Source organism: Amblyomma maculatum, chromosome 1 (assembly GCF_055883805.1).
Source record: "Amblyomma maculatum isolate TAMU_Amacu chromosome 1, ASM5588380v1, whole genome shotgun sequence".
NCBI classification, from domain to species: domain Eukaryota; kingdom Metazoa; phylum Arthropoda; class Arachnida; order Ixodida; family Ixodidae; genus Amblyomma; species Amblyomma maculatum.
In genome coordinates this window covers 306,146,463-306,170,144 of record NC_139344.1, presented here as the reverse complement: position 1 = coordinate 306,170,144, position 23,682 = coordinate 306,146,463, and the positions used below count along the sequence as shown (strand labels likewise).

At 47.2% G+C, this 23,682-nt stretch overlaps 1 protein-coding gene across 2 annotated transcripts in view; it reads right to left on the bottom strand.

The window, feature by feature from the left end:
- Nucleotides 1-23,682, bottom strand: part of LOC146206995 (atrial natriuretic peptide-converting enzyme) — a 253,409-nt gene that overhangs the window by 86,464 nt on the left and 143,263 nt on the right. For both annotated transcript variants that reach the window (XM_084591738.1, XM_084591728.1), the window contains 7 exons: nt 21,770-21,933; nt 5,033-5,473; nt 3,783-3,875; nt 1,720-1,830; nt 1,508-1,658; nt 1,374-1,454; nt 1,253-1,314 (listed from right to left, as the gene is read on the bottom strand). In XM_084591738.1, the coding sequence (XP_084447864.1) occupies nt 1,253-1,314; nt 1,374-1,454; nt 1,508-1,658; nt 1,720-1,830; nt 3,783-3,875; nt 5,033-5,473; nt 21,770-21,933 (1,103 nt within the window). The remainder of the gene's footprint in view (nt 1-1,252; nt 1,315-1,373; nt 1,455-1,507; nt 1,659-1,719; nt 1,831-3,782; nt 3,876-5,032; nt 5,474-21,769; nt 21,934-23,682) is intronic.

Here is a 23,682-nt window from a genome sequence, read left to right as displayed (position 1 = left end):
CGGGGGCGAACGTTTGGTGCTTCCAAAGCGATATTCCGAAGCAACGTTCCACAGGTATCAGGGAACGCCAGATCGATCTGAGGGTCGACGCAAGAAATGCTTTGCAGGTGGATACCAATGACAAGCCACGCATGGGTAGCCTCTATGGCGCAACTCATTTCAGCGAAGGCAAGTGTCCTCCTCCGTCTCGCTCCTGACCGCACCTTTCATGTCTCCTTCCCGTCGACACTGAATAGGATTGTTTTAGGTACGGACGGGGATGATTATTCAAACTTCCAGGAATCCAGGATCTCTCCACGCCTTGGCTTCCAGACGGCAGTTCGTACGCCGTCATGCGCTTGTTCAGCCTCTCCTGCGCGCGCTGAGCGACGGTAGACAAGACACTGACGCGACGCCGAAGAAGCGCTGCCATGTCGTTCGGCCTTACATGTCGTGGTTTATTCACGTTCATGTCAAGCATAACGTCACCTGGATTTTTGTAATTTGGTCCTGATGGCTGATTGCTCTACGTACTGATGACGACAAAGTCCTGCTTCACTAATTTGAGGTTTCCTGCGCCACAGATTGTGGACGCCGCCTGGTTTCGTTGCTAATGAGGTATATACGACTTTTATCTGTATTTTACCTCTCGACACCTTTGCTTCAGCCCTGATTCTCTTTTTATCTAAGGTGAAAGAAGATAAACACGCTATCCTGTCCAGGTTACAGTACGATTCAATTGGATTTAAAAACTGGATGATTATTGTGCTCCTTTGCCAAACATGAGTCTAGCTTAACGCCTTGTTGGCTAAGTAGTCCTGTGAGTAAAGAGCAGAAAATACTCGCGCCACCGCGTTACTGAAGATCTCAAAAAGGTAAAAACTTCCCCATCAAACAGTAAAGGTGAAAGGAAAGCTGCCATTGCCACAGCAGAAGCCATTTAAGACATGATCGACGATATCCGGCAGAGGGGTCATATTCGCGGCGTGCCGGCTCCAGCAGCATCACCTGCCTTCAAGGCGTTATAAGCCCCGAAGCACAGAGCAGATATTGCTGCACTCATAATTTTAATTTGTGAACATAATACAACTTTCACTTCTCTGCGTCTCAGTTTTATGAACTTGGTTTGCCATGTCATATGAAGGGACACCAATGCAGCAGCCAAGTTTGAAACGTGAACCGAATAGAAACGGAACTTGAAGGTTAGGCATTTCTTGTATATACAGCCTGTCCACAAGTGAGCCAAGTGCAGGCCAAGCAGAGGGACTCGCACCTGGGGCACTGCACTGTAGGTACACGACCAGGTCACTTGGGCACGCACCCGGAGAGGAGAACCTGCGCCATCATGCACATTCTTGAAACCGCGCCGAGAAGCGGACTTGCATTGGACCCACCTGAGACCCGGCGGATCCATCAGTTGGAGATAGGAATCGCTGCTGTTGCCGTCGCGGTGCAGCTCGACGCGGGACGGCGGCCTGCCAGAGGCTGAGCTCAGTGTCCGCACGAGGCCGATGTGGGACTCACTCACCCGAGGTTTAGCGCTGTGCACGCGGTGGCGGCCAACTGCTTGAGCAGGGCGTCGCGCCGGCGTCCTTCAGGCAGCCCGTCTACGCACACCTTGTGGAAGTGGCCACTTTGGTAGGCGCGCAGGTAGCCGTGCGGCTGCCCTGACAGACTCACTGCACGCACGACAAACGCGTTGGTCTCCACACCAGCCGCTCCCTCCGCCGAAAGACTCACAGCAGTTCTGCTCGTCGGCGCCATTGTCGCAATCCAGCCGTGCGTTGCACCTTTGCGCAATGTCGACGCACTGCCGGTCGCCGCAGTGTAGGAGGCCCGGACCGCAGTTGTCTGCATAGGTGGTACTTTGATCTAGTTAATAAGGGACATCTCAGTGAAGGACCATCAACGAGCGATGATATCCCACAGCGCAGGAGCATATTCACTCAATGGGAATACGGCTACCGCTAGTAGAATTCCGCGGGGATCAGCAGCCAAATCCTTATTCTCGCACGGCTCAAGAGCCCAACAGGGGACAATCTACGGAGTCGGGAACTTAAAGCTCTCTGCGCACCTTTTTTTGGCACGCACCACTGTTGCTGCAACATACCAATTTGTTTTTAGCAAGATTCATCTTGACACCCAAGAGATACTGCAAGGCTCCGGCCCTTCACAAGAGCCGCTTTACGGGTTGATGCAACCACCTCTCACATACCATGACTCTCTTATGTATAAATGCCGATGATTATAGACCACTCGTACGGATTTTCATGTCCTCATTCTTTGGATCGAGAGCGATGCAGCAGCTGACTGTTTTATCGTCCTGTTAGGTGCGTGGCCGCTACGCTCACGGGTTGTCTGGGCAGCCTGGGATGTAAAGAACGCATAGATTATTTGGGAGCGCCTCAACTCCAACTCAATATTCGGCCTTCCTTCTCCAAATTTCCGCAGCAGAAACTATCAACATTCACAGTATGACGACATGTTGCTAGGCCCTACACATGCATTCTAGTTAGGTTTAATGCATACTACCGAAGTATGAACAATAAAAACGGAAACTGTTTCGTTGGTACTCGCAACATAGTTTCGCTATCTGCATTTACTTGCTTTCGTCGAAACTCAGCAGGCTCCTGATTGCATACAATGAATTTGATAATTCTTTTTCTGTTCTTTTCGCAGCATGATCAAGCGTTTTCCCAAAAAGACATTGCAACAACATCATCACCATCATCATCAGCCTGACTATACCCACTGCAGGGCGAAGGCCTCTTCCATATTTCTCCAATTAACCCGGTTCTCTGCTAGCTGCATCCACTTGACCCCTGCGAACTTCTTAATCTCATCCGCCCACCTAACTTTCTGCCGCCCCCTGCTACGCTTTCCTTCGCTTGGAATCTAGTTTGCTACCCTAAGCGACCATCGGTTATCCTCTCTTCGCACTACATGTCCTGCCCATGTCCATTTCTTCTTCTTAATTTCCGCTAGAATGTCTGTAGCTTGAGTTATTTCTCTGACCCTTTCTGCACGCTTCCTATCTCTTAATGTTACCCCTACCATTTTTCGTTCCATACCCCTCTCCGTTGTCCTCAACCTAAGTAGAACCCTCTTGGATAGCCTCCACGTTTCAGCCCCAACAACAATATTGATAAAGTTTATTTAACAAATCAGGGTGACACCTAGAGTTTCGCATCGAAGTGAGTCAAATCCAAAGTTTACATGTCAAATTTTGATTTATATAGCGGTTTCTCTGTTAAACTTAGTGACCTATTTCATGATCGACTAACCTGATTTCATCTATTCTGGCGTTTGTTTTATCCAGCACAGAACTTTTTCGTTTCTTCCGGATTGATAAGTGTCTTGATATCCTTATCGCTTTTTCATTCTTTGGTGCTGAAGGTGTTTGTTTTATCTGGATAGGGACTTTTTCTTTTATTCTGCATTGCTCAAGTGTTTTGATCTGTTTATCGCTTTATTATTCTGTGGGCTGTCTAGACGCTGCCTTATATATGGCGCTGCGGACTCTTCAAGCCGCCAAGTGGCAGCTTTGTTTTGCCTCAATCTGTATCACTTGAGAGAAATGTCTAACACTGGTTTCAGCGTGTTCCGTTTTGCTAGGTTTGGAACAAAGACAAAAGTTCACGGCAGAAGGGATAAATTTAGACCAAGTGGTCCTATTTTATATCGTACCGCACATGGACCTTCGACAAAGCAAGTCCATCGGAAAAGCCACTGGTTGAACGTGAACTGTACTAGTTTATTGCCAAGTACTGCGAAGAGGTTCTCAAAGCACAGTGGCCACTCACCGCAGGAGGTTTCGTCCGAAAAGTCAGGGCAGTCGACGACGCCGTCGCATATGTGGCTTTCCTTGCCCCTTGCTTTGAGCTCGTTTGCACAGCCTGCATTTGGAAGCGTTTAGGCTACTTTTACGATGTGTCCTGTCCTTGCTAATTACCCGACCGTTACAATAGCAGAGCTGCGATATATGCTACAAAATGTGGGCCGAAATGCACAGAACTGAGTATCCTGTCTCTTCGTTTTTTGTGCCTGTTCAAAGAATGCGTCTTATCTTATTTGGTTCTTGTCTCACAGCTTGTCTTGTTATTCTAGAACACATGTTCCTCATAACCACGTGAATTTCTTATGAAAATATGAATTTACTAGCATGCAGTGGCGTCAACGTAGTTCTCAAGCGCATAGGGTTTGGTTTGGTTTGGTTTAAGGAGCTTAACGTTCCCAAGCGACTCAGGCTATAAGAGATGCCGAAGTGAGGGCTCCGGAAATTTCGACCACCTGGGGTTCTTTAACGTGCATTTAAATCGCACAGCCCAAGGGAGCCTTGTTTGTCGCCTCCATCGAAAAGCGGCTACCGCAGTTTATGAATACGGCCGTCCTCAACTGCACTTTGACTCTATTGTAAGGAGCAGCTCGAATCTCCCCGTAAATCTTCGGTCGTTACTAAAAACAACCTTCCGAACTAAAAGAAGCTCGTCAAACTGTACTTATAGCTACTTTAGGCGATGTATTACATGCACTGTGGCTGGTTTATTTGGCCGAGCACACACGCCTTAAACGTGGTGCCGCACGGTTTCCCCGAGTGAAAAAATCTCGTCGAAGAAGCCCCGGCAGCCTGCGCCAAAAGCTGCAAATCCCCGTTCCAAATGTCGTGCCCAGATATAGTCCTGCTACCCCAGAAAGCGCTTTATGCATACTCAATTTGTGGTTATTGTCTCCCCACACACACGCACACAGCAGCTACTGAGAGGTTTCATTGGCATTTCAACGAGCCTTTTTAAAAAGTTGAAATCCAAGTAATTTTAAACAAAAAAATGCCCTCAGCCAACAAAAAATTCGGTTAAGCTCCGCCTTCCCTTACGGTCCTCGTTAGCGTATACTAACTACTAATCCCTACTATCTCACGCATACCGCATTATGTCAGTCGGCAAAGGTATTAAGCTCAGGTTAAATGGCAAAGTTGTAGCGTGTCTGAAGGGTCCCGGATGCTTTGATTTCCTCTCGAACCCGAGTGACAACCGTTGCAATGTGTTAGCCTCACCGGGCTTGGTGTGGCAGCTGCCGGTGCCGCTGTACTCGGGCAGGTGCTCGCAGTCTACGGCCAGTGGTATCTGTTGCCGGCACGAGGACCAGAACTCCCGGCAGAACTCCCTACAGGGCAGCACTAGCCGGCGCTCGTCGCACTGAGGCTGCAGCAGGCGGCACACGAGTTCGGCAGCCAGCGGGTGGCACTCGGAGTCGGCCAGCTGCCGGTAGGCGACAAGGTCACGGTACACCTCCCTGGCCGTGGCATGTCCCACGGCGTTTGGGTAGGCGGTGCTGTTGTAGGGCAGGCTTGCTCTGCAGTGGTCCAGGGCGAGCGGTTCGCAGCGCAGCTCCGGACCGGCAGCCGCCGGCCGACTGGTACTCAAGCCCGCAAGGTAGCCCGGGTAGCGGCGCCGGGGCGTCCACGAATCCGGCAGTGAGGCTGTCGTCCTCCGCTCTGCACGCCCAAGAGTGAAGAATGGTATGCAACGTATAGAAATGCCATTTTTCACTTTCACTCTTTGGCAAAGCGTTTCCAAGTTGTTTGCTTTCGATACACTGTTCCCTCGATGCATAAGGAAATACTTATCACTGGTACCCAGCCAAACACGTAAATGTGCACGGTCTTCAGTCGGCCAAACACAGAGCGTAACCGGAAGCAGTTTATAGTCATCTTTCGCGAGAGGATCTCAAGTTCGTCACGTTCGACTGCGGCTGAGAATTTGAGAGGCGCGTACCCTCAATTCGACATTGTGTGCATATATAGATTTCCAAAGCATCGCTGGATATATGACTTCCAAAGCATCGCTGTGCGATGCTCGCCCTCCAGATGAGCAGCGCCATCTGTGACAGAAAAGCACAAACTGGGCGCCACTGGCGCAGCGCACGGCCTTCGCAGCATGCACTGCGCGCTTTCTATAGAACGTGCACACGCCCTGACGCGCCCGCACAAGCGCATCGATACATACCGCTTGCATTCTGTCTTGATCATTGGGCAACTTGCCGCGGAATTTTATGAAGGAAACTTAATGAAAGGCGAGAAACTTTTTATTCACGTCTGCACTGTAGACCAGACGACAGACAGATATGAGTAACTATTGATCGTGAAATGCGTATCCCACGCGAACTAAAACTCACCTCGAGGTAAGTCCGCTATGAAATTATATTGTCGTGAATTATATGTTTTAAATATGCAAAAGTATTATCATCACTGTGAAATAAAGCGGCTCGTTAGTTGAGCACCATTTTGGACTGTAGCATAAAATCTATATGCGGTCTTGTCTTTATAATACGACGTTACTAAAGCATATTTTGAAGTCAAATAATAAATACAGTCCAAAAGGTGTTCCTTCATAGGCACGAAAGCTAGCAGACTCAAAAGCACACGCGTGCTCCGTGCTTTGCAGGCGACATAACGAGCTCGCTGGCTCGGCAGGCAGGTGAAATCAAAGCTTATGAAAGTTATATAGTGACGTTGGTCTTTTATTTCGGTTTTTATCTAATGGCTGTGCTTCATTTAATGTATTTGATTTGCACTGTGATGCTCTGAGTGTCGATTGAGTGGTATTGCGCTTGTGATTTATTTTCAGTATTGCGGCAATCTGCAAAAACTTCTCACATGTTTTCCACCAAAAACGCCTCGTTCGTCGATATTTTCTCGGTCGTTTCAGGAATGAAAAGTCAGATGTCCATAAGGGCACATTTGCAAATGCTAGTCGATCGCGGACGTCTAACGCTGGATATCTGTTTATTTGGTTGGTTTCAGATCATTCACAAACTAGGAAGAGAGCACAGAAAATGGGCACAAGTCACACGCGGGGAGCGAGACGCAGGAAGATCCTCCATCCCTTCATTTCCAAGACCTGCTGTTAAGCCATTGTACTCTTCCAATACCTTTCCAAGCCGTCAACTGGCAACATTTCTGAGTTTACAGAGAAGGGGAAAATTGGTTCTTTCCGTTTACACAAAGAATACGAGACGTGTCAGAACAGGTCTTGCGGAAAAGCTTACAACGAAATCTGCATAGTTGTTTCGTCTTTTAGCGCTTCAGCTACTGTTGTGGCTGCCCAGGACACAACACTATAGTTAGTACATACGTTTTACATCGGCGGAGCGTGGGCGCCGGCGGCGTCCCTGCGTTCCACGCGAGAAATGCAGCGCTGTCATCGCGCGGCGAAACTAGAGCTTGGGTTCGCCATATACCTATATATATACACACACACAAGCACACACACATATATATATATATATATATATATATATATATATATATATATATGAAGTAAAGAAGCCAACAGTCGGCGAGGCCAAGGAAAGCATTGGGGATTATGTTTTATATCCTTTTTTTAAATTTTTACTTAGATAATCACAGAAACGGGTAATGTAATCTGCTTAGGGGAAAGATAATTAAACACAAAGTAGAAGAAAAACAACGTACCGATGGTGGGGACCGAACCCACGACCTCCGAATATCGCGTCCGGTGCTCTTCCAACTGAGCTACATCGGCCGCTGTCCCCCCTGCTACTTTCTCGGGTATTAATGTTGTCTGTATACGAACCTTGAGAGTGTTCACCACTCTAAGCAGATTACATTACCCGTTTCTGTGATTATCCAAGTAAAAATAAAAAAAGGATAAAAAAAAATCCCCAATGCTTTCCTTGGCCTCGCCGACTGTTGGCTTCTTTCCTTCATGTATTATAACGAGCACCCTCATTTCCCCTTGAATTATCTGCTTGTAGCTTACGGGGGTCTCGGTTTTGGCAGTCTTGAAGCCATAGGTAGCGTAAGAGGATTCTAGCACAGCTTTCGCCCTCGCTCTTGATCACGTTCTACGTGACGCTGGCGGCAACACAGGACGTTCCACGTCCGCCGCTATGGTTGAGGGTGGCGCTGGTGAACACTCTCAAGGTTCGTATACAGACAACATTAATACCCGAGAAAGTAGCAGGGGGGACAGCGGCCGATGTAGCTCAGTTGGAATAGCACCCGACGCGATATTCGGAGGTCGTGGGTTCGGTCCCCACCATCGGCACGTTGTTTTTTCTTCTACTTTGTGTTTAATTATCTTTCCCCTAAGCAGATTACATTACCCGTTTCTGTGATTATCCAAGTAAAAATTAAAAAAAAAAAGGATATAAAACATAATCCCCAATGCTTTCCTTGGCCTCGCCGACTGTTGGCTTCTTTCCTTCATGTATTATAACGGGCACCCTCATTTCCCCTTCAATTATCTGCTTGTAGCTTACGGGGGTCTCGGTTCTGGCAGTCTTGAAGCCATAGGTAGCGTAAGAGGTTTCTAACACAGCTTTCGCCCTCGCTCTTGATCACGTTCTACGTGACGCTGGCGGTAACACAGGACGTTCCACGTCCGCCGCTATGGTTGAGGGTGGCGCTGGTGAACACTCTCAAGGTTCGTATACAGACAACATTAATACCCTAGAAAGTAGCAGGCGGGACAGCGGCCGATGTAGCTCAGTTGGAAGAGCCCCGGACGCGATATTCGGAGGTCGTGGGTTCGGTCCCCACCATCGGCACGTTGTTTTTTCTTCTGCTTTGTGTTTAATTATCTTTCCCCTAAGCAGATTACATTACCCGTTTCTGTGATTAGCCAAGTAAAAATTAAAAAAAAGGATATAAAACATAATCCCCAATGCTTTCCTTGGCCTCGCCGACTTTTCGCTTCTTTCCTTCATGTATTATAACGAGCACCCTCATTTCCCCTTCAATTATCTGCTTGTATATATATATATATATATATATATATATATATATATATATATATATATATATATATATATATATATATATATATATATATTAGTGTTGTAATCTTCATCGTTATAGCAACTAACATGCGTCGCGTGCTGGCGCTTGAAGAACGAAGCTGTTGGTCGTTGTCTTCGTGATTCGCTACGCCTGACGCCCCGCTGCGAGTTCTTCCCGAGCAGCTGGATCCATCTGCGTCGACTGAATAAACGCACCCCTACAATTGGTGCAGGTGCTGCTGGGTATGTTCCCGTCCACCCTGGAACTAAGAAGCCGCACATTGCCTTCTGCTTCCAGCATGCCGGACGATACTGCCTCGACATCGCCGCCCCTCCCAATCACCGGTGCTGTGTTCTGGAGCTCTACGGCAGCGTGATCCGTGCTTCTTCTGTGGCACAGCCCACCAAGATGTTGACGATTGGTTGTCGGCGTGTGAGCGCGTCAGTAGTTATAACAGATGGGACGACACTATCAAGCTAAGTAACGTAATCTTCTATCTAACTGACGTGGCGAACCTCTGGTTTCACAACCATGAGGTAGACCTGTCATCTTGGTCGGCATTTAAAAAGAATTTTGCGGAAGTGTTCGGCCGCCCTGCGGTTCGCAAGCTCCGCGCAGAACAACGCTTGCGTGAGCGCACTCAGCATGCCGAAGAGTCGTTCACCAGTTATATAGAATACATCGTTGGCCTGAGCAAGCGTGTCGATCCACTAATGTCCGAAGCGGATAAGATCGAAAATATCATGAAAGGCATCTCTGACGACGCGTGCCAGATGCTATGGGTGAAAAATCCTGCCACGGTCAATGACGTTATCAAGCTTTGACAGAGCTACGACGTGCTTCGTAAGAAGCGCGCTTCTACCCGGCCGTCCAGTGTTAGAGACGACACCATCTCTGCACTAGCTCTGGGCGGTCCCACTCCATCAGAGGACAGCCTTTTGATTCAACAAATCAATGCCTTCGTTCGAGAAGAGGTCGCCCGCCAGCTATCACTGGTCCCTCAGTTACAAGATACTGGCCGCTTTGTTCCTGACATGGCTCCGTCTTTGGCCCCTACCATACGGCGTGCCGTGCAAGACCACATCGCTGATGTCCTTCCGCCCAGTTCCGTGCTCCCGCCGAGCCCAGTGCTGCCGACCAGCCCCGTGCCAGCGCAAGTAACGGCACCACTAACGTACGCCCAAGTTGCGGCCAGGCCGCTAATGCCATCAGGACCTCTTTCCTACCAGGCCGCTCCTTCCAACCTTCCTTCGCCTTTGCATTCTTTCTGCATTCAACATCCTATCCCAAGGGTACGCCAACGCCCTACGAACCCTTGGAGTACCGCGGTCAACCGGCCAATCTGCTATTCTTGTAGGCTGCCGGGTCATGTCGCACGCCTTTGCCGCCAACGCCTTCCACCTTCTCGCCCTAACCTCTGGAACTACTCTTACGATACCGACCAGCCCTCGCCGAGAACTCCGCCCGGTTCCGACTTTGTATCTCGCGACAATCAAACATCGCCGATCACTCTCCCATCACTCGCCGATCTTCCCATCGTCGCCGTTCGCCATCTCCGCTACGACGTTCTACCGGCACTGTTGAGGGAAACTAGCAATCGCAGTTCCCGGGGAAAGAACTGCGCTTGGTTCGAACTCTTCAAGTCCTCCGTGTTCTCCCGCTAACGTAATACAAGTGTTTGTCGACGGCGTCACAATACTCGCTCTTGTCGACACAGGCGCTGCGGTATCCGCCATCAGTGAAGCTCTTTGCCGTCGTCTTCGCAAGGTGACCACCGCGCTTTCCGACTTTTCGTTTCGCACCGCCTCATCACAGCGCATTCATCCCTCAGCGGCGTGCACGGCATTTGTTCTCACCGAAGACGTCTTATATACCATCGAGTTTATTGTATTGTCTCACTGCTCACACGACATCATCCTGGGCTACGATTTCCTTTCCACTCATCGTGCCGTTATTGACTGCGCCCGCGCCGAGGTTTCCTTTTTACCTCTTTGTGATACCGTCTTGTGTGATGTCCCTACCCGGTCTGCAAAACTCCTTGTCGCCAATGACACAGACATTCCTCCATTTTCTGCTGCCCTCGTTCCACTCTCCTGTGAAAGCGTTACTACTTCGACTGTCTTCTTCACACCTTCCGACGCCGCTTCACGCCATCCCTGCCTCCTGCTCCCATTTGCTGTTCTCAAGTTCGAAGATGGCCTTAGTGCAATGTATGTCTCAAATTCATTTTCGTGCCCGTCCGTCCTGCTACGCGGCGAGTGTCTCGGTCGTATTGAAGAACTTGATCCTGCGCTTGTAAATACTCTTCCTGCCACGCCTACTTCATTAGACGTTAATGTTCTCAACTCTTGCGATATAGCGACCACTTCGACACCACCCGATGTTCTTCAACAAGCTATTGACGCAAATCTTCCACCCACACAACGCGATCAACTCGCTGCTCTTCTACAGAACTTCACTTCTGCCTTCGACCTTCCTCACACTGCGCTGGGTCGCACGTCTGTCGTTACGCACACAATCGACACTGGTACAAACGCACCTTTACGACAGCGTCCTTTTCGCGTGTCGACCTCTGAGCGCCAAGTCATTGCTGATAACGTGGACGACATGCTTCGCCGGGGCATCATGCAGCCACCTAACAGTCCATGGGCTTCTCCGGTTGTTTTGGTCACCAAGAAAGATGGTTCCATTGGTTTTGCGTCGATTACGGTAGGCTACACAAAATCACGCGCGAAGATGTCTATCCTCTTCCGCGAATCGACGACGCCTTGGACTGTTTACAGGGAGCCAAGTATTTCTCCTCTTTGGGTTTGCGCTCCGGCTGCTGGCAGGTACCGATGGCTGATAATGACCGCTCGAAAACTGTCTTTATAACACCGGACGGTTTATAAGAGTTCAACGTTATGCCCTTTGGCCTTTGCAATGCCCTAGCTACTTTCGAGCGCCTGATGCACACTGTTCTTCGTGGACTTAAGTGGCAGACCTGTCTTTGTAATCTAGATGACATCGTAGTTTTCTCTACCGACTTTTCTTCTCACCTTCTCCGCCTACAGCATGTCCTCACGTGTCTCGCCGACGCTGGGCTTCAGTTGAATTTGAAGAAGTGCCACTTGCCGCTCGAAAACTCACAATTTTAAGCCACGTAGTTTCTAAGGACGGCATTCTTCCCGCCCCACCAAACTTCGCGCAGTTGCAGAGTTCCCGAAGCCAACCTCCCTGAAGCAGCTTCGGAGCTTTATCGGCCTCTGCTCCTACTTTCAACGCTTCATCTTGAACTTCGCCTCTATCATTGCTCCTCTGACCCGGCTCCTTGCCGGCAGCTCCGACCTTTCCGCCTGGACTCCAGCCTGCGATAAAGCCTTCGACACTTTACGCCGCCTTTTGGTTTCGCCTCCCATTCTACGCCACTTTGATCCGACTGCGTCTACGGAGATCCACACTGGTGCGAGAGGTATTGGGCTCGGTGCAGTCCTTGCCCAACGTAAGCCTGGTTTCAGTGAGTGTGTTGTGGCATACGCCAACCGAACATTGACGAAAGCAGAGTCCAATTATTCAGTCACAGAAAGGGAATGTTTGGCCATTATTTGGGCCATCGGAAAATTTCGTCCCTATGTGTATGGCCGACCGTTTTATGTTGTGACCGATCACGACGCTTTGTGCTGGCTGGCCTCTCTGAAAGACCCATCCGGTCGCCTTGTTCGCTGGGCTCTCCGTCTCCAGGAGTATGACATCCATGTCATTTATCGATCAGGTGTAAAGCATACGGACGCGGATGCTCTTTCCCGCTCACCATTGCCTAGTGATACTTCGTTTGAGCATGTCTGTGCTTACGATTTCTCGACTCTTGCCACTATCGACATGGTTACCGAGCAGCGAAATGATCCCTGGATCAATGCACTTTTGGATTTTCTCTCAAGTCCTACTCCCGGTCATTCATCCAAAGCGCTCGTCCGCCAAGCCCACCACTTTTCCATTCGCGACGGTCCTCTATCGCTGTAATCATTTTCTTGACGGACGGAAGTGGCTTCTAGTCATCCCGCGTCATCTCCGTGCCGACATTTGTGCTGCGTACCATGGTGACCCACAATGTGCTCATGGTGGCGTATTGAAAACCTACACGCGCCTACGTCTGCGATTTTACTGGCGTGGAATGTACCGCTTTGTACGACATTTCGTGTGCGCTTGCGAATCTTATCAACGCCGAAAAACTCCTCAGAAGTCTCCCGTTTCGTTGCAGCCGTTACGCTGTCCTGTTCGTCCGTTTGACCGCGTTGGCATAGATCTCTATGGCCCTCTTCCTACTACTCCCGCTGGAAACCGGTGGATTATCGTGGCAGTAGACCATCTTACTCGCTGCACTGAAACATCACCGTTACCCTCTCCCTATGCAAGAGACGTTGCTTTGTTCCTTCTCAACAACTTGATTCTTCGCCACGGGACTGCCAAGGAACTGCTCAGTGACCGTGGACGCGTTTTCTTGTCCGACGCTCTTGAGGCCCTACTGAAAGAATGACGCATCATTCATCGCACCGCTACTTCTTACCACCCTCAGACGAATGGTCTGACAGAACGCTTCAACCGTACTCTGAGTGACATGCTGGTCATGTACGTCAACGACGCTCATTCCAACTGGAACCAGGTTCTTCCCTTCGTAACCTACGCGTACAACACTGCTATACAGACCACCACTGGATTCTCTCCCTTCTTCCTTCTTTATGAGCGCGAGCCAACCTGCACAAAGTACGCGCTTTTTCCCTACCGCCCTGATGTTTCTGAAGCGACGCCACTCTCGGACGCCGCCCAGTACGCAGAAGAATGCCGTCAGCTCGCTCGTTCGCTTACAAAAGAAAACCAGTGGCAACAAAAACACCATCGTGACACTGGCGAGGCGCCTTCATATGCACCCAACTCCCTGGTGTGGCTCTGGGTTCCTGCCCCAACCACCGGCCTTTCAAAGAAGCTTCTTGCTCGGTATCGCGGTCCATACCGAGTATTTCAAAAAACATCTCCTGTCAACTACGTAGTTGAGCCCGTTACGCCCTCTGCGGACTTGCGTCGCCGTGGACGCGAAATAGTTCATGTGGACCGAATCAAGCCCTACTACGATCCGTCTGTCCTTTCGGATCCACGAGTCACCAGGATGGCTCCTTTTCTACCAGGGGGGAAACTGTAGTGTGGTAATCTTCATCGTTATAGCCACTAACATGCGTCGCGTGCTGGCGCTCTGAAGAACGAAGAAGTTGGTCGTTGTCTTCGTGATTCGCTACGCCTGACGCCCCACTGCGAGTTCTCCTCGAGCAGCTGGATCCATCTGCGTCGACTGAATAAACACACCTCTACAATATATATATATATATATATATATATATATATATATATATATATATATATATATATATATATATATATATATATATATACCGGGTGTCCCAGCTAACTTGAACCAAGGGTTACAAAATAATATATTTGAGGCAGGTCAGTGAAATCAGTTGCATACAACTACCAGCCTGCTTGCGCACTACAGGCAATTTTTTGTTTTGCAATTACTTAATTGGCTAAATATGTTATTTTTCTAATTTAATGAATATTCGGCATAGACCAAAAATGTGAATTGGAAAGTTGTAGAGCACCTTCAGAAACCCCCCATCCATTAATTGCGATAAAGAAAGTCTCACGTGTATCTTTTTTTCCGGGCTCAAAAGAAAGCCCGCCGGGTGTCCCAGCTAACTTGAACCAAGGGATACAAAATAATAAATTTGAGGTATGTCAGTGAAACCAATTGCATTCAACTGCCAGCCTCCTTGCGCACCACAGACAATTTTTTGTTTCGCAATTACGTAATTAGCTAATTATGTAAATTTTTCTAATTTATTAAATATCGAATTTAGAGCAAACATGTGAATTGGAAACTTGTAGAGCACTTTCAGAAACCCCCATTCCATTAATTGCGATAAAGAAAGTCTCACGTGTATCTTTTTTTCTGGGCTCAAAAGAAAGCCCGCGAAAGACAAATAATACCACGTGACTAGCGCATTTGAGCGCCGCGATTGTGGTGCTCTCAGTCGTGGTTTGAGCGAACGAAATCAGCTGCAGCCGTGACCCGATTGTCCCGTTGCAGGGGCAGGCAGAAATGTTGGCGATGGTTGGAGCGAGCTCGAGCTCGCCCGTCGCCACCGCGATCTTGGCCAGGCCTACGCACCACAGCAGCCTACATCACGACAGGCGGATGACGATAAAGAACCGGCAAATGAAGGTGCAGCGCTAATTTTAGTCGTGTCACATGATGTCATCTCGCCCCTTTTACTCAAGCCTGCATGCGCAGATTCAGTGGCTGATACCTTATCGCTCATCCGTTTGTCGTGACGTTCACTGATGGGAAAGAAGCAGGCCTTGTTAGAATCTCCGTGGTGTCGGCTCCCCGCTCTCGCCGCTACTTTCACCGTCACGTGGGCCGGCTGTCTGACGCGGGCGTAGAAGCCATTGCAGGCATATCGGCCTGCCGCTTTAACGGGGCCGAGGAGGCACGGCCGCCGCTAATTTCGTTCGCTCAAACCACGACTGAGAGCACCACAGTCGCGGCGCACAAATGCACTAGTCACGTGGTATTATTTTTATTTCGCGAGCTTTCTTTTGAGCCCAGAAAAAAAGATACACGTCAGACTTTCTTTATCGCAATTAATGGAATGGGGGTTTCTGAAGGTGCTCTACAAGTTTCCAATTCACATGTTTGGTCTAAAGTCGATATTTATTAAATTAGAAAAATTAACATAATTAGCTAATTAAGTAATTGCAAAACAAAAAATTCCCTGTAGTGCGCAAGGAGGCTGGCAGTTGAATGCAATTGGTTTCACTGACCTACCTCAAATGTATTATTTTGTATCCTTTGGTTCAATATATATATATACCTATATATATATATATATATATATATATATATATATATATATATATATATATATATATATATATATATATATATATATATATATATATATATATATATATATATAATAACAGGTGTCCTAGCTACCTCGTACCGAAAATCAAAATATTAAATCTTTGAAATAAGCCAGGGGTAACAATTGGATGCAGTTCAGTTGCCACCCGTCTTGCGCACCAAAGGCATTTCTTATTTTGGAAGTAATTAGTTACTTAGGTTTACTTTCCCATTTTATTTATTATTAACTCTTGACAAACAATGTGCTTTGCAAAGTAGGAGAGAACCTTCAGAAACAACCCTTCGATATATTTCCGATGAAGAAAGTCACACATCTTTTTTCTGAGCTCCAAGGAAAGCCTGGGAAACCGGGGTATAAAGAAGCAGCAGAACGATTCCATTGCGTACAGTAGTCGGCGAAGGGTGTCATCACTGCATGCGCGTTCCGGTTAGAATTAAATGCCCATGCTAGACGAGTGCAGTACGCTCGAGTATCCGCTAAACAAACGAGGGGTTTCCTTTTGCTGGCGCAAAAAAACAAAAACAAAACGTGCTCCACGTCATTACTGAGGCCAGTAATTTCGTCCGCTGGGCTCAAAACACCTACAGTCGGACTCAAGAAAAACAAAAAAAACGCCTTTTGCCCAATGGACTCCCGGCGCAACGTGGCAGCCCTTAACTGGATCAAAAGCGGCGCCATCTCTGCCGCTCTTTTCCTGAGTTCTTCTCAATCGCCCAGGGAGCAACTTTTCTCCTTGAGTTACGCTCTCAGCCGCCGCGACCTGCTCACTGTTCGCGTCTGTTTCAGCGGCGGCGGGTGGCTTTTGCATGGTTTCGCGCTGTTGCTCGCTTTTTTCGTGGTGAGTGCAGCCCCGAAATGAAAGGGCACAAGCAGGTAGATGCTGCAGCGGCATATCGTCAGCGTACTACACACGTGAACCGAGTCTTTATATAAGAAACACTGTCGCTCACCAAACGTTCGACAAGCATATGACATTCATTGCGGCATGGTAGCTACTTTTGTCCATTTTAATCCGAATTTTCCCCAAGCCTGTGCAAGAATAGCAAAAAAAAAATCAAAAAGAAAACTGAATGAGCAGTGATCACATCGAAGCTTCTTCAAGGCTAACATTACAGCATCATCATCATCATCATCATCAGCCTGATTATACCCACTGCAGGGCGAAGGCCTCTCCCATATTTCTCCACTTAACCCGGTTCTGTGCTACCTGCATCCACTTGATCCCTGCGAACTTCTTAATCTCATCCGCCCACCTAACATTCTGCCGCCCCCTGCTACGCTTTCCTTCCCTTGGAATCCAGTTTGTTACCCTCAGCGACCATCGGTTATCCTCTCTTCGCACTACATGTCCTGCCCATGTCCATTTCTTCTTCTTAATTTCTACTAGAATGTCGGTAACTTGAGTTATTTCTCTCACCCACTCTGCACGCTTCCTATCTCTTAATGTTACTCCTACCATTTTTCGTTCCATAGCCCTCTGGGTTGTCCTCAACTTAAGTAGAACTCTCTTGGTTAGCCTCCACGTTTCAGCCCCATAGGTGAGTACAGGCAAGATGCAACTGTTGTATACTTTCCTCTTGAGCGATACCGGTAAGCTGCTAGTCATAATCTGCGAGTGCTTGCCAAATGCGCTCCATCCCAATCGTATTCTTCTTGTTATTTCCTTTTCGTGGTCCGGATCTGCGGTTACTACCTGTCCTAAGTAGACATATTCGCCTACTACTTCCAGTATTTCGCTACCTAATGTAAACTGCTGTTCCTTTCCGAGGCTGTTGAACATTACCTTAGTCTTCTGCATATTGATTTTCAAGCCTACCTTTCTACTTTTTCTGTCTAGGTCATCGATCATTATTTGCAGTTCATCCCCCGAGTTGCTTAGCAAGGCAATGTCATCAGCAAATCGCAGATTACTGAGGTATTCTCCATCTACCCTTATCCCTAACTGCTCCCATTCCAAGTCTCTGAATACTTCCTCTAAACAAGCTGTCAATAGTACTGGGGAGATTGTGTCTCCTTGCCTAACACCTTTCTTTATGGGAATTTTGTTACTCTCTTTATGCAGAACTATGGTTGCTGTGCAGCCACTATATATATCTTCCAGCACTTTCACGTACGGCTCGTCTACCCCTTGATTTCGCAATGCCTTCATCACCGCCGAGGTTTCAACTGAGTCAAATGCTTTTTCGTAATCAATGAATGCTATGTATAAGGGCTGGTTATATTCCGAGCATTTTTCTATCACCTGATTGATGGTATGGATATGATCGATAGTAGAGTACCGTTTCCGAAACCCTGCTTGATCCTTTGCTTGATTGCAGTCTAAGGTTGTCCTGATTCTATTAGCGATTACCTTAGTAAATACCTTATACGTAACAGACAGTAAGCTGATTGGTCTGTAATTTTTAAGGTCCTTAGAGTCCCCTTTCTTGTGAATGAGGATAATGTTTGCATTCTTCCATGGTTCCGGTACCGTCGATGACACCAGGCACTGCGTATACAGGGTGGCCAGTTTTTCTAGCACGATATCCCCCCCGTCCTTCAGCAAATCTGTAGTTATCTGATCCTCTCCAGCTGATTTCCCCCTTTTCATAGTTTCTAGTGCTTTCTTGACCTCGTCCTTCGTCACTGGTGGAACGTCTGACTGTTTTTCCCTACCGCCAATCTCATTACGGTCCTGACTACTTTGGCTACTGTAGAGATCTGTATAGAACTCCTCGGCTACTTTGACTATCTTTTCCATATTAGTGATGACGTTGCCCGCCTTGTCCTTTATCGCATACATCTGGTTTTTGCCTATGCCCAATTTCTTCTTTACCGCTTTAAGGCTTCCCCCGTTCTTTACAGCATGCTCAATTTTCTCCATGTTATACTTCCTTATATCGGCCACCTTGCGCTTATTGATTAGCTTTGATATCTCGGCCAATTCGATCTGGTCTGTTGGATTGGAAGCTTTCATATTCTGCCGTTTCTTAATCAAATCTTTCGTCTCCTTAGACAGCTTGCCGGTATCCTCTCTAACTATCCTACCGCCTACTTCTACCGCGCACTCAGTAATGATATCTCTGAAATTATTGTTCCTTCCCTCTAGGGTAATGTCGCCATCCTCAGTTAGAGCTGAAAACCTATTCTGTAGCGAGATCCTGAACTCTTCTGCCCTCCCCCTCACCGCTAATTCGTTGATGGGTTTCTTTCTTACTAATCTGTTGCGTTCCTTCTTCAGATTTAGGCTAATTCGGGACCTCACCATCCTGTGGTCACTGCATCGCACTTTCCCGATTACCTCTACATCTTGCATAATGGCGGGGGTTGAACACATTATGAAGTCGATTTCATTTTTAGTCTCTCCGTTAGGACTTTTCCATGTCCATTTCCGGTTCTTCCGTTTGCTGAAGAAGGTATTCATGATTCGTAAGTTATTGCGCTCTGCAAACTCAACTAGTAACTCCCCCCTGCTATTCCTAGAACCAATGCCATAGTCACCTACTGCCTTGTCTCCTGCCTGTTTTTTCCCTACCTTGGCATTGAAATCGCCCATTAGTACAGTATACTGCGTCTTTACTTTTCGCATTGCCGATTCTACATCTTCATAAAAGCTTTCAACTGCCTGGTCATCATAACTACATGTAGGTGCATAGGCCTGTACAACCTTCAGTTTATACCGCTTATTAAGCCTAATTACGATGCCTGCCTGCAGCAAATCGTCTGCAACAGCAAAACCGTCTTTCAGCGCTAGATGCGAAACCATTCATGTAGCACCGAAGACGAAAATAATTTCATAAAAATGTAATGTAAATTGCAAAAGGTTTGCATGATATAAAGTATTAGTATAACAGTCAAAGTAAAGGTTGTAGGGTTGAGTGTTAAATGTTATTATCATTTATATATTAGCAAATGTGTTGTATTTAAACATTATTTTATTTTCCAATTAATTGCTGTTTTAATGAAATTTTGCATGATATTATGCTTATTATGAAAACAAAGAAATGGTTTGATATTCATGACACCACTTGTGCTGGAAGCGGTAAAAAGAGGCTAATAAATGACGCAGCTGATGATACTCGATTGCAGTGGCTGACAAACGAGTTCACTTGCTATATCGAAAGCATCCAAGAAACTTCTAAAGCGTTAAAGAAGGACACTCTCACTCAAGAAACATTTCAAGAAATGCTGTTCATCACGAGTCTACTGTACAAGTGGTAGAATACCTCCTGGGGAAAGGTGTCGGCTCCGTTCTCACCAGAAAACTCAATAGTATCCTCACTGAGGCTCTCTTGGGGAAAGTAAGGCTAATGTGCGGAGAGAACGACATGCTAAATGCGAGGGCCGTAACAGCGCCACTTGACCACATTGTCAAGACCGACGTTTCATCTTGAAGCAAAATCAAGGCAGTTTTCGTCGATACCGAAGAAATCATTTCTCGTTGGCCGCAAACAGTAACCGAGGAAATGAAGGAATTGTGGTGGTATCTCCTGCCATCTTATTACTGTCACATAATCCGGTTTAGCTTACGTCGATGGATACATTGATAAGTTCATCAGTGACCTCGGGTGTGACGCTGCGCTATCTTTCTTGAAACTAGCGAAAGAAGCAGTACACTCTTCTACGTGGACAAGAATTCTAGTGGACTGCATTATCCGAAACCAGAGTTTATTGCCCTATTGGACAAGGTTTCCTTAAAAAAAAATTTTCATGCCTCTACCACACACAAAGGCTCTCGTCAAATCCTGATTCAAGCAGCGCAATTGAGAATTCGCCACTGCTGAGTTGCCCTGAAGAACTTAACAACCTATAAGGTCCGCTTCTTTGATATCTGAAAAAAATGATCAGAATCCTTGTCAATTATGCCAAGAAAGTGACAGACAAGAATTGCAGGCCAGCTCCCTATATGAACAAACGGGCCAGGAAGATTGAGACTGAATTTTCCAGCTGCAGGTCACGTTTTGATGAATTGATGAATATGTTGTACAATGCATAACTTTGAAGGACAGTTTTTTTATTGTTTGCCACTCTTTTCAATTAGGCATAACTTTACATGCCCATTTCCTTGATTAAAAGTTGTTGTTTATCGATGTATTAAACCGACTACGTCTGTTATACACGCACGTGCGTCAGTCGCGAGACTACATATACATATTCTGTCTTTCAACCGACTGATTTGTTTTGAACGAAGCTAGAACAGTGCACTCCACTATACAACTGCAATTTTAACTATATGCGTAAATTTTGTTCCTTACTCTGAATCTGAGACGCACCATGAATTTTCGCCGGTGCTTCTTTTGATCTAAACGAAAACAGAAGCGGTTGACGGAATCTCCAGCCAACAGTTTGCCATGCACTCACGTCAGGTCGCGCTACACCTGCTTACAGCTTTCGAAGGAACACTGCATAGCCTGACAAATTTATTTCTGTACAAAAGTTAAAAGCAAAAAATGTTGAAGTAAGTGCACCAGCTTCATTCGACCGTGCTCGGCCGCACTGACGAAGGCGCACGCGCGCGTGAGCGGTGTTGACTATATTTTATTCCTCGTACACGATAAATTTGAGACGCTGATTACGACGTCTTTGTAAAAACCATAATGTCCGACCTGCCGGTTGCAACCGAGGCGGGCGGAGCGAAGAGCGAGCGCGCGTTTCCCTTGCGCGTGAACGGCGGTAGCAAAGACGCAGCAGTGGGGCGGTGGCGACCCCACCGAGGCGCGGCGGGCGGTGGAAACAGACCCCATTGGTGAGGCCGTAAGAGAGCGCGCTCTCCCTCGAGACCGGCCGTGGTTGTACCGACGGGGAGCGTGTAAGGCACGTAAACGAGACGTTTCGCTTATGCGTTCGAAATGCTCTCAAACCGAGGTATGCATCCTCGTGATCGAGAAAATTTATGCTTTTATGGTGGACAGGTGATGTCCTGTCTTTCAAGTGAGGCAATTGTGCATTTGTCTGTGGCCGTCGTTTACGGCATGACTGTCACCTATCAGCTACGCACGCCTGCGAACGGAGCATCAGCTTGAAGGACCCAGTAGCACGGGCGCCGTACCCTGCAGGCTGAGGGACTCGGGGTCCACCTTGAGGCCTTGAAATACTCCCAGTCGTCCGCGCAGCAGCTCGTCGGCCATGGACAGGTACAGGTCTCCGGCGTCCACCGGGCCATCCGGCGAGAAGTGCACATTGAAATGCACCGTCAGCTCCCGGCCCTCTCCCCTGCTTCATGGAAACAAACATTTACCGGATTTTGGCAATCCCGAACCTTACGAACGTTCATAATTGTTTGCGATATAACTGAAGAAAAAAGACGGCTAAGTTAATCACGGAATAGCACCAAGACGTTTTGACTGTGTCTCAATGATTAAACTTTATTTTTCAGCCTTGATCAGGCGTCTTCACAGTTACGGTCTTCTTAATGATTTTATTATACAAATCACACTTTGCACGAAAGCGTTACTGCAGCACATCAGAAAGCCATTAGTTTGACAGATACAGCCAATTATAGAATGCCGGTGAACTTTGATGCGTTCAACGGAATGCTGGTTGTGTTCGACAAGGTGTGGCAGTGCTCAGGCTTACGCATTTCTCCAGAGTGTTCTCGCAATGTTTTCACCAACTCATTAAATACTTACTATCACTCATTTATTGTGCTCATTAGGTCAGAAACGCATCCACTTCCGTTTGACGTGACATCACATCCCTAGGACGTCGACATTAGTCGTATAGCTATTTCGACGTCTGATTGATTTTACTTTGACATTTTTGGCTCTAATAAATAACTAATCACGCTATTGGCATAGTCTTTCTTCGGCATCCTCTGTCGATCACAACCCTTTATTACATCATAACTCTCCTGAAAAACGGCTGCGTACACGTTCTGCACACCCTGATTTCACATTAGTAAGGTTCATTCACACAATATAATGGCACAAACTGCCACGTATATACTTTTGTGTGATGATCATTGTGTACCAGCAGATATCCTGGCAACAGCTTGCGAATCAGCGCGCGCATTTCTTCAAATACGTTTTGAAGCGAGCAAGCTTTCAGCAAACGAGTTGTTTGCTCTCGAAGCTGCTCTTTAGCTAAAAGTGATTCCTCTTCTTTTTTTGACGGCTAAAGCTGCATAACATCTTAGGTCTGCCGCTAGCTATGTTTGAGCTGAGAACCACGCATGCCTGCAAATGAGCACGGCCGGTTGGGTTAATTCCATACGTATAAATTCTGTACAAATTCTGGGGAAGAGTTCTGAATGTAAATGTTTGGCAAACCTGCACCATAAACACCAATTTATCTGTAGTTCTTTTTGCCCTTTATTGCAAAAAATATGCATGCCATTTGTTTTCCTAGGGCAGTTTTTGCATATTGTGTGAGTGCAGGAAAAACACGTCGGAAGGTCCCATCAATATATATTTTACCATATTGCAGGAGTGGAAGCAGGCTGGCGCATTTGGGATCAGTAATAAAGCCATTTTGGAGCAGCTTTGGAGTAACAAAACGAGAGTTTTAAAGCATTTAAATTATGTTTTGGAGCACGTTTCAAGGTCAGACGCCTTTGATAATTGCCGTTTTCTTTTTCTGAAATGCAACATCTCCAGTCTGATTCCTCTTTATGCAAGTGTAACGCCTTTCCAACTTCACAGTGACCAGACAAACGGGCAAAGCATGTAAAGATATATATATATCACCACATATGCCACCAGATATGGGGTATTACATGATCCTTTTTATCCTATGTCTGGGCTTATCTGATAAATTCCTGAGCGCTGGTTATTTTGCCTGCCAAAAAGGCGCCTTCGAACCACAGTAACGTGCCTTGACAATCTTGACGCCAGTACGGCTCCCGTACGTTTTGCCTACCGTTGGATCGCAGACGTCTGCAGCGGCACCTCGATCGCCTTGTTTGTATGTAAACATGGAGGAGATCTACAGTGGTGGAATTGTCTCGAGAATTTTGGAGCAGCT